The 12,127-nt window shown below is 39.8% G+C and overlaps 1 protein-coding gene across 32 annotated transcripts in view; it reads left to right on the top strand.

Annotated features, from left to right (window-relative positions):
* Positions 1-12,127, top strand: part of ANK2 (ankyrin 2) — a 210,166-nt gene that overhangs the window by 123,893 nt on the left and 74,146 nt on the right. For 27 of the 32 annotated variants that reach the window (XM_053461465.1, XM_053461487.1, XM_053461481.1 and 24 more), the window contains 5 exons: positions 46-144; positions 694-792; positions 9,388-9,486; positions 10,604-10,789; positions 11,562-11,585. In XM_053461465.1, coding sequence (XP_053317440.1) covers positions 46-144; positions 694-792; positions 9,388-9,486; positions 10,604-10,789; positions 11,562-11,585 — 507 coding nt within the window. The remainder of the gene's footprint in view (positions 1-45; positions 145-693; positions 793-9,387; positions 9,487-10,603; positions 10,790-11,561; positions 11,586-12,127) is intronic. The other 5 variants (XM_053461485.1, XM_053461488.1, XM_053461458.1 and 2 more) reach the window with 1 other exon arrangement.

Raw genomic sequence — 12,127 nt, 5'->3', positions numbered from 1 at the left:
AGGCCACATAATCCTGCTTAATGTATTCTCTTGCTTATGTTTCAGAATGGACTCAATGCTTTGCACCTCGCTGCCAAAGAGGGACACATTGATCTTGTGCATGAACTGCTGGAAAGAGGCTCTTCAGTGGACGCTTCAACCAAGGTACTTACTTCATATGCTGTTAACCGTGCTTTAAATGTATTCTAAACCATGGGCACATGAAGATCGAGTGAACCACAGGGGGGCAACGGTGTTGGCTACACGTGCATGGTGACCACAACCAGTTACCTTTGTTTATGTTATGAATAGAACAAAATATCATGATGCCAACCTAAACGTCCGTATGTCTGTAGCGGACATTCTCACTGATCATCTGATTCTCACTGATAAAGCACTGTAAAACTGGTGCAGTCGTTCTACTGACACATCGTTGGTCACTGATTCAAGCCTTAAACTTCTGTTATTTATCTAATTATATCAAGTATCATGCTATTTTTGCAAACTATGGCCACACACATGGTGTTCAAACACATTATTCCCTCATTCCATACCTATGCACGGGGTTTATTGTGCTCACCTGGGGACTGCTTGAGAACATTCTTTCTCATGTCAATGCTCACAGACAAACTTTGATTCTGCGTCTGTCCCGAACCGGATAATTACCGTCACAAATTACATTTCACTATATCTGTAGTACTGCTTGTGTTGCAGAAAGGAAACACAGCTCTGCATATTGCGTCACTTGCTGGCCAGACCGAAGTAGTGAAGACACTTGTTAAGGAAGGAGCCAATATAAATGCACAGTCTCAGGTAAGCAAAAGTATCATTCATTTTACTGATATATACAAACTGCGTTAACACCTGTTTGAAGCACAGACCTCTAAGCACTTTGCATTATATATTTGTGTTAGATATATCTAATCAGAAAGCTGCCTTTTCAGCATATATTTTTGGTGCAAATTATTTCAGAAATAGTTGAGGGGTACTTGCAGGTTATTTCAGTTTACAGCTTAGTATGATTTATTTTTTAAGAAAATGTAAGATTTTTTTTTAATAATTTATAAAAACGAAAGCTGCCACTTTTTTTTATACTAGTATCAGATTTATTATTTATCAGATTTATTCCTAAAAATATTTTAATAACTTTTATTTTCTTAAATACTATTTGCCTAATGAATACTACACCTCCTAAAATTTATTTTTTTTTAAACTGTTGAACCTCATAAATAGTTTATCTTCATGTTTTTCTGTTTTCTATTTGGATATTTGCTTCTGGTGACAATGTCCAGCAGAGACCAATTTAATAAGCTTAATAATAATAATTATGGGTGTATGATGTAGTACATGCTCTTGGCAACTGTATAGTGTATGTGAGATTCTGTGCCATTATATTGTTTCCGATTCTATGTGTTTGTAGGCTTTAATATTTTAAAATACTGAATGACCTTTGTAAAGTGAATCTATTACAGTGAATGTCCCGAACAGGAGCTCAATATGATACCTCTCACCAGGCCCGGACTGGGACAAAAAATAGGCCCGGGCATTTAAGCCTGAGCAGCCCATATTTATTTATTTATTTATTTATTGTTAAAGCCCACCCTTCATGTACCATCTTTGCATTTAATCATTCACACAAATCATTAACACATTCATTAATGCAGTTTCACAAATCATTCAAGCAATTCATCCTCACATGAATTCATTAATTGTCATACGCATTCACACAATTCATCCACACATTTATTCATTCATTCTCATACGCATTCACACTACCCCCTCTCTTCATCTTATCTGCCCCTTTTCACTATGTAACCCCCTTCCCCACTTCTCAATATGTAGCGCCTTTATCTATCCCCTCCCCCTTTCTCACTATCTAACCCCCCTCTGCCCCTTCTCACTGCACCCACCTCCCTCACCCTACTTACCTTGTTGCCGAAGCAAGCAGCAACTGCGACCGCGCCTGTGGCAGGGCAGGATTGACTTAGGGGCTAATGGAGCTGCAGCTCCAGGCCCCCACCTTAAAATAGGCCCACTCAGGACCGGACTGACTGGTACTATATGGCCGCATTAACACAGAGCCCCTTAAGCCCGCCGCAACTACCCCCTCCTAACTATCTACCCTCTCCCTCTTTGAAGTTCACTTACCTTTCAGGAGTCCTGTGGTGGGGGTGCAAGGCCTCTGTCTCCCAGCTCTGCCACTGTATGGAACAGTATAGAGTGATGGGAGTTATGATGTACTTTTAGAGCATAATTAGATCATGAAAAAAGACATTGGAAATGGTACAGCATAACACCCATCACTCTCACGCATTTACCAATCCACACATACACCAATCCACACGTATACCAATCCACACGTATACCAATCCACACGTATACCAATCCACACGTATACCGATCCACACGTATACCGATCCACACGTATACCGATCCACACACATACCAATCCACACACATACCAATCCACACATATATACACCAATCCACACACATATACCAATCCACACACATATACCAATCCACACACATATACACCAATCCACACACATATACACCAATCCACACACATATACACCAATCCACACATATATACCAATCCACACATATATACCAATCCACACATATATACCAATCCACACATATATACCAATCCACACATATACACCAATCCTCACACATACACCAATCCACACATATATACCAATCCACACACATATACCAATCCACACACATACACTAATCCACACGTATATCAATCCACACATATACACCAATCCTCACATATATACCAATCCACACATATATACCAATCCACACACATACACTAATCCACACGTATACCAATCCACACATATATACCAATCCACACACATATACCAATCCACACACATATACCAATCCACACACATACACCAATCCACACACATATACACCAATCCACACACATATACACCAATCCACACACATAAACCAATCCACACACATATACCAATCCACACACATATACCAATCCACACACATATACCAATCCACACATATACACCAATCCACTCTCACTTAATGCTTTCCTACCTTTCCTTTCTTCTTTCAGCTTCTTTTCCTCTTCTTCAGTTCTTCTGTCTTCTCTGTCTTCTTCCGGGTCAGAGGGCACGGACAGCGGTGGGCGCGGCTTCAGTGCTGTGCGCCGGGATCTGATAACAAACCCCGGCGCACAGCAGCTGTTGCCGCGTGGATCACAAGGGAGCGGTATCGGAGGTCTTTAACAGACCTCCGGCTCCCTTGAGTGATTTTAAGCCGGGTTGAACCCGGCTTAAAATCACTCAAGGGAGCCGGAGGTCTGTCAAAGACCTCCGATACCGCTCCCTTGCGAGCCTGCTCCTCCAGCGGCGGACATTACTGTCCGTCTCTGGAGGGGTGCCGGGTGCCGCAAGTTGGCGGCACCCAGTGCGGACCGCCCCCCGCCGCCGCCCCCTGGAGGGTGGTCGCACACCCCAAAGGTCGGCCCTGCCCTAAGGGGCCAGGAAGCCCCCACCAGGGCCGGCCTTAGGGGTCTGCGGCCGCACAGGGTTTAAATTAAAACATCGGGGTTTTTTTTTTCAACTTAAAAAAACTTTATTTAACATGGAGGATGTTAAATAAAGTTAAAAAAAAAACCCCCGATGTTTTAATTTAAACTCTGTGCGGCCGCAGACCCGTAAGGCCGGCCTTGGTGGGGACTTCCCGGCCCCTTAGAGTGGCGGACTCGGTCGCAGTTGCGGCGGGCTTAAGGGGCAGGTGCCCCTTATGCCCTGCGTTAATGCGGCCGTAGGTAGGGTAGGGGCCTGGAGCTACAGCTCCATCAGCCCCTAAGTCAGTGCGGCCCTGCCGTGGCCCGGCCCACCGGGCAAATGCCCGGTGTGCCCGATGGCCAGTCCGGGCCTGCCTCTCACAACTGTGACATATCAGTATCAGACATGATATGCCGTCGGCAGAAAATTCTGTGTTTTATTACTGTTCTCACAAAGCTTATAGTAAATGGCATGTTTACTCTGTGGAAAGGTGTATAAGTTACATTTCCCCTGCAGTTAGAGAAGCATGGGTTCAGCTAGCATACATTAGTGAAGAACTCAAAACCGGAATGAATCTTATATAGTCAGACAACACTCAGTCTATGTCTATGGGCCACAAACCATTGTATTAAATCTGACATGTTTTACTGTCTAGAAAAAAAGATGTTCATCTGCCGTCCTTAGGGGCCACAAGTGCAATAAGCTTCTAAAATAATAGCTAGCATTCATTCATGCACAGTGCTATTTGATTACTAGAGAACTTCTGGCAAGATCGGCTCATTCGAAGGCCAAGTCTGGTGCCAGTTGTTTAGAAGAGAGGGACACTATCTAGGTTCTGGATGTTTTTTTTACTTTTTTTAGTGTATGATCATATCACAAATTTGCAATTCTAGCCATAATAAAAGGTCCCTTTTAGTCTAGGGCCTCTGGTAGGACTTGTGAAATGAAAGGTGGAGCAGATTGGATGTAGCGATTTGTTGGTCGAAAGCCACCATTCAGTTTTATTCCTCTTATAAAGCAAGGTTCTAAATAACGTTCTAGTTTATATACCTAAAATGAAGATATGCGACCGTGTTAGCTACAGAAAAGAACTTGCATAAATGGTAATAGTGATACCAGATAAAAGTGAGAGGTAGTGTGGTGGTTGTATAAGTGACAGGAAATTTCTATCAACTAAAATAGTATGCTTCTCTGAAGAAGTGGGTTTTGAGATGTTTCTTGAATGTTTGGAGGGAGGGTGAATGCTGAAGGTTCGGTGGAAGTAGATTCCAGAGATATGGAGCACCACGAGTGAAATCTTGTAGACGGGAAAAGGAAGAGGTGATAAGTGAGGAGGAGAGCCTTAGCCCATGGGAAGAACGTAAGGATCGAGTAGGAGAGTATTTGTTTATGAGTGTAGAAATCTATGGAGGAGCAGTGTTATGGAGGGCCTTACATGTTTGTACCAGGATTTTAAATTTAATTAATAGGTAATTGGGAGCCAGTGGAGGATTTCACAGAGTGGGGAAGCAGAACAAGAGCGGTGTGCAAGGAAGATAAGCCTAGCAGCAGCATTTAGGACAGACTGCAGAGGAGATAGTTGAGACTCTTGAGTTGAGTGGAATGCCAACCAGAAGAGTTTTGTAATAGTCAAGATGGGAAATGATAAGGGAATGAACCAGAGTTTTTGTGGATTCTTGGGTGAGGAATGGGCGGATTCAGAAGTTGTTTTGTTGCATACAGAGCAGGCATTCCACAGGCCACAGTTGAAGACAGGAGGAAGTTTAAGGTTGAAGATGATAGAACTGAGATTGACAATAACAGAATGACATAGAGTCATGCCAGTGCCTCTGCATTGAGATACTTTGTGCTCACTTGAGGGTTTGAGGAGGGTCAAAGGCACCGAAAAGTGGTTAGAAGAACACAACAAATAACCGCATTTATCCTTACTCAATCTGTGGCTGATGAGGATGATGGCAATTGCAATCCTCAATAAAATGTAGAGCGTATTAGCAGTTCCATTTATTTTGTTTTGTTCTTGTGTTATTTTTTTTTAATATACATATTAGACATGCTGTCACTGTTAAGTGCCCAGATACACAATGCTCGGCATCATATGTCATTTCTTTGGTAACTTTAGAAATGCAGTGATTCTTGCAGAGAGTCTCAGCAGGAGAGGGATTCATCTTACTGGCGTTTTATATTCAGATGAAGATCTGGAAATCCCTTTCCCTCCAGAGCCGCTCCATAGATCATTTACGCTTTCACAAACGCACGCTGCCAGAGTTTCCGAAATATCTGGGTTGAAGCATGAGCAGGATTAAAATTGCTGTCATTGCTGGATTTGTGGTTTAAAATAAAACATGATCATGGCCACCAGTTATTTAGCAGTGGAGACTTTTTCATACAGTGGTGACTAACCTCCCCACGGGGGATTTTCTTTGGATTATTGTGGAACAGTGCCAACGGCGTTATAGTTTATCAAAGGACATTGTACAGTACACATGATGGAAGATATGGAAGGGATGTGTGATTCATAAATTAGACTCCTAGATAAATGAATACGGGTTGAGAACAGTACACTTAAATGTGTTTGTCAACCAGCGAAAAATAACCCAGATATTTTTTAGATAAGAATTGATACACATTCCTAGATTTAGCACCTTATAAAACTTTGTAACTACTACAGTGCAAAATATATTTCCTTATAATAATCATTCGATCTCTTCCTCGCTGCTGTGTGGACCTGCTCTCCTCTGTAAGGTTATTCACTGTGCAGGTCTATGTAAAATAAAAACACTTGATTTAAACTCAGGTAGGATGTATTTACTCCTGTTATATATGTATGTATATATATATTTAATTTGTAAAGCCCCAACTATACCTACATGCTCTGAAAAACAAAATTTCATTCTTGCACTGAATATACAGCACCAGCATTTCTGTTATTATTGACATTGTTATTATTATCAAGCAATAAAGCAAATATAGTATATTACGGGATAAAATATATGTACTTGACTTGAATATACATGTTTGGAGATTTTTTAAGGCTGATAACATACGTGCAATTACGATAACATACTTGCCCTAATACATATCTTCCACTGCTCTTGATTATGTGATCAATATGAGTTTCATTTAATATGAGTATCAAATGAAATATTTATTTGGAATTACCGTATATATTTTAGTTGCCACCGCAGGTTCTTGAAGATCGTCTGCTTCTTCCTCTGTGTATATGTTGCTAGGTGCATAGTTGACGGTAATTCCATCTCTACATAGCAAGACATGGAGTACTTTTCATTAAATGTGAGCACAGCTGCAGAATGCCACGCATGCCATGTGTCCATAAACTTACTCCTAGGGAACACTCAACATTAAACAAATCGCAAGCGCTATCACAAAAGGAACTCTGTTTGCAGGAGCAAGAAACATCTTGGAAACAAGATGAAACTAATGATGTTTTCTGAACATGGCAGCTGGGCACATGTTCAGTGCTTAAGGAGGCCAATGACGCACTTTGTCAAATCTTTAGAAAAAGCCCTTATCAAAAGGGAATAAATAATCTGAACAACCAAGGCAGCCCATCTACAGTGCTTAACTCACTGGGGTTAGTTGGAATCTCAAATCTACCTCTTATTACACCTTTTGTGGATCTTTTTTGAGATACACAAACTAATAGTTAACTGAAAAATAAATTTTTCACATGTGTAGAACTTTAAAAAAAAATGAAAGCGCAGACTTCAGTATTTCAGTAGATGTAGATGTCATTCATAAGTAAACGGGCCAGTCAATTTTGCGTTAATCACATGAAATATGCCATTATGTGATATTAACATTAATTAATTAAATCCTTATTAGCACAAATTATTGATGGAGCGCTTGGCTGTCCATTTGGTTCTATAACGCCAATTTGTTACGCGATGCACTACTTGTTCTCTTTGTGCTGAAGTTGTGGAATATGATGGTGCTATATAAATCAATTAAAATAAATAATCCATTTTTTTTTCAAGAGTCTATGTGATATGATTTGGATTACATGGATGGCCACTGTCCAACAAATAGCTGGTTGAGAGGTGATGCATTTTCACAACCAAAAACAAAACAAACATAGCTTAGTCTTGTTAAAGCCAGGTTCAGTTTGTACCATTTAAATCTCTAAAAGCCTAAATAAACAGAACAAGCTTACAGAAATGAAATGCCTTACTATTGCTTTTAATTCTATATTAAAGTATATTATGACAACTAATTATATGAGGCTTATATGCTGCTAGCCTCCTACATGAATACAGGTATTCAAATTAAAGTGCAATTAAAGTGAATTAATAGTTTTAGTTTTTACTCACACATGTCCTAGAAAAAGTGTTTCTTTCTTAATTTATTAAAAACACAAGAAAAGCAAACACCCACCACTGGTGTAAATAAGTAAATAATACTTTCCCTAATTAGGCAACAAATAAATAAGCGCTCCTCCAACACTCGATATATACCACTCTTCCAAATGTATAGGGAAAACATATTTTGGACAGAAAATAGTGTGACTTTGTATGGAATAGAGGCTTATCAGTAGTACAAATAGGTAATGCACTCACATTTCCAAGCACATAAAACGGCTCATCATAAAACAACCAGAACATTTTAAAAACATAGCAATGGCACAGGATCACTCAATATAGCAGATAAGGTAAAGTATTGCACTTATAACAAATAAAATGTACGAAAGTGTGTAGAAAATAATCATCACAAAACCAGGCAAAGGGACAGTCCACCGTCTAGCGGTAGAAACGTCGTGGTGTATCCCTCTCTTTCTCAACGCGTTTCACCGGACAACCGGCTTCCTCCGGAGATAAATCAGGATTTATAGTACAGATCACAGTCCTTATAAACTCAGCGGGTGCAGAGTGATTTGAACCAGTTTACTTCTACATACTTCTGCATTTTAGAAGGTTAATCAAAATAATGTAGTAGCCTATTGCCAGGCCACAGAGTACCAACATGGGATGTTCTTGCCATACATAAGACATGGTCTTTAATGAAACCTCAATGCATTATAACTCATTGCAGGCTGTTTAGAGTTAAGCCCTGAGCTGTTCAGATGAGTACTTGAAAGGTCTAGATTCTTATTAGATACATTACAACCATAATAAAAATACCTTTGGGATGGTCTTGCATTTGAATATAAAGACAAATCAACCTGATCCACAGTGAGTGTTGAAAGTATTAAATAATGCCTTGATCACCGTGTCTGCCTGCCTTGTAGAATTTAGTCTGTTTGAACACAGCCATGGGGATCTAACGGGCAGGTGTACACTTTCAAATCTAGCTCAATTACTAAATAATTGCAGGTTTGTGTCGTACTTCTTGATGTATTTGATTGCAAAACATGCCCCTTTCTACATTGACCAATTGCTAACAAAAAGAAACAAAATCTAGGCAGTTCTTGCCTATAAATTACATTTCGGAAAAGACTCATTTTTACTAACAATGGATATAGGGAAGAGTTAAATCAGAGGTGAAAAGATGCTAGAATATTAAAATCCCTCATTCTTCTCATTGCTGGTCATTGTGAGATTTTGGACATAGTATGCTGACACAGTGGCCCTCTCATTCTGGTCTTGCCTGCAGGCATACAATGGAACAGAAGTCTGCGCATTAGATTGCACCTTTAGAAACCAATCTGCAACCCTTATCCTCACAAAAAGTATGAAATAAAAGGTTATTTTAAAAAAATGTTCTGGCGATATACCCTATAAATCTTTGCAGCCCTGTGCTGAATAGGTTTTACGAGGAACACGCATGGTTGCTTTTCTTAGTTGAATCAATGAATATATTTATTTACAATTGAAGTAACTTTGGTTTTTCCTTTTTTTTTCAGAATGGCTTCACTCCTCTGTACATGGCTTCTCAAGAGAATCACATGGAAGTTGTCAAGTACCTCCTTGAAAATGGAGCCAATCAGAGCACTGCCACTGAGGTACTTGCGTCACCTTGAAGATCATGCAGGACATCCTAGTTTGTGCTTGTGACGCTAATTTCAATGTGACAAAAATAACTACCCCCTCCACTCAATCATTTGTGGTAATTCCTGGTATACAGTCAGAATCAGAAAGCAAGAGTGTGCACAGCAGATGTAGCATGAACCATAATTTTACTTACTTGAGATAATATCTGGAGAGTTGATCACAAGTGTAGCCGTAGTACACCAAACCTTATCACGATGCCGCGGAGACCTGGCACGTTTAGTTATTCCGACTTACATGTGGGTGTTAGACTAATTTCTTTGTTGACCCAATGACCGTTCTATAAGATACATGTTGTATTCTCTATGTTTGAAGTGCAATCTAAGGAAAATATTCCATACTATTGCCATAAGATCTGTATTACTGCTTCACATTATTTGACTGCCAGGACTAGATTAAATTACTTATATCGTTCTAGAATTACACATAAAACTCTATATGACATGTGCTCTGTCTATCTATGCATTTAATTATGCCTCCTAATAACTACATGAAAAAGCCTGGCCTAAATATAATGAAGCTTTGGAATTATTTTTGTTCCTCTATTTAAACTGGTGCTTAATGAAAGGATGCCTAGTTATCATAAATAGCGGAATAAAATGGCTTAATGTGTTATTCCAGATGGCCTTTCAAAGAAAATGAACACATCCTAATAATGATGAATGAAGTGACAGGCTCGGAACCGATCACATTTTATTCTGATTGTCAAAACTGTTTGATAGTGACAGCATTTCATTGGAATTTGCCAGCTCAAGTCTGATGGTCTGCTTGATTTAATTACATCAGAATAGCAGCCTGCAGACCATGTGACCAGTAGCTAACCAAATAATTAGTAAAATAATTAAAACATGCATCCTGTGGTTAAAAAAAAGTTTCTTCTTGTTTTTTGCTCAATGCCCAAAGACTGATCATGTCTATTCCAAAACAAGTCAGTTAAATTCACCCCAGGAATAATGTATATTGTAGTAAAACCCTGACTAAAGGCACCATAGGATTTGTAGTCCAAAAGCTACCTGGCTATAGGGCCGGCTATGTATGATGAGCTTAATAAATACTTATTTCCTCTGGTAGGATGGCTTCACTCCGCTGGCTGTGGCTCTACAGCAAGGACACAATCAGGTGGTGGCGATCCTCCTGGAGAATGACACAAAGGGGAAGGTCAGGCTACCCGCTCTACACATCGCAGCCAGAAAGGATGACACTAAGTCCGCTGCTCTCCTACTGCAGAATGACCATAATGCTGATGTACAGTCAAAGGTACGTTTAGAAATTAACTGCCATCATATACAGGTTACAAGTACTGTAGTTTATAGGGGCAGCAATGCTTTCAGGGCATCGCCTGACCCCAGGAATACAGCACAACCATAGAGAGCCTGCGACAACCCACCAAACCCCATAGTAAATCAGAGAGTATAGTCATAGGATTACTTAGCAATACGAGGTCTGGAGAATTTTCGAGGCAACATTGTCCTTCAATAATACTTGAATAATAGTCACTGATCAACTACAGGTTCCATGTTTAAAGATCTGGAATATTAGTGTGTGCATCAATTGCTTGTGGGTTATATGTGTATACATGTAATCCATGGTGTTAAAACCATATGGGCCCGACAACGAAATTACCAAATGCCTAATATATGTTATTAGCAGTGTAGTATTTATGGGGAACGGTGTCAAGAAGTGATAAGATGCTTTTCACTCAAGTGGGAATAATGTCTACAGTTCTATATTCATTGACTATAGGCTGTTCTGGTCCTGGATGCTGACAGGCCATGGTTTCTTACTTCTCCAATATCATGTCCTGTTGAAACCACATATTGCCCAATATTTAAGGGCCTATTTACTACCAAGAGAGATGCAGAAAAAGTATCCATGCTTCCCAGAACACCACAAAATGTTCTGTGTGGTGTATCCTTTCTCACTGGGTTAAAAGACCTCTTGAGTTATCACGCTAGTTCATTTGAGTCAAAAAGATCTTTTTAATTAAGTCATACTAATATGTGCTCTTTTTTCAAATTATGCTACTCAGATGATGGTGAATAGGACGACCGAGGTATCTACATACCATTTTCTACATCATTGTTCTGTTGCATGCATCTTTTTCCACATCCCGCTGTTTTGTGTTTGAGTATTTTTTTTGGCTTCCTCTCAAAAAAAATGTTTCTACGTGTCAATACAATGTTTGGTAAATCACTTGCGACCTTGGAACATAGTATTACATACTGAAAAAGGATGTCCCAATGACCACTAGGATGGAATAGTGCTTCAAATTACAGTAGGAATTATTTAGAAAACTTAGCCCCTGGAGAGCCTGACAGATAAGTGATGCATTGTGCGCTGATTATGTTATTGAAGAACATGAATTTTCTGGGGGATAAAATAGCATGATATACAGTAAATAGCAGAATCTAGTGAGACTTGCGCCACTTTCATGTGTATGAGACTAGAACTAGAGGGGGAGATTTGAAGAAGGACAACGTTGGTCACATCCACGTATCATCCCCTTTGCCAAAACGTGCATAAGGCAACCTCTTACCACATAAAAAGGTTGGCTTTTGCTGTCACTTAAGACGAATAACAACAGAGATGTTAGTG

The sequence above is a fragment of the Spea bombifrons genome, chromosome 1, assembly GCF_027358695.1.
Source record: "Spea bombifrons isolate aSpeBom1 chromosome 1, aSpeBom1.2.pri, whole genome shotgun sequence".
In the NCBI taxonomy this organism is placed as follows: domain Eukaryota; kingdom Metazoa; phylum Chordata; class Amphibia; order Anura; family Pelobatidae; genus Spea; species Spea bombifrons.
This window is presented reverse-complemented; position numbering and strand designations above follow the sequence as displayed.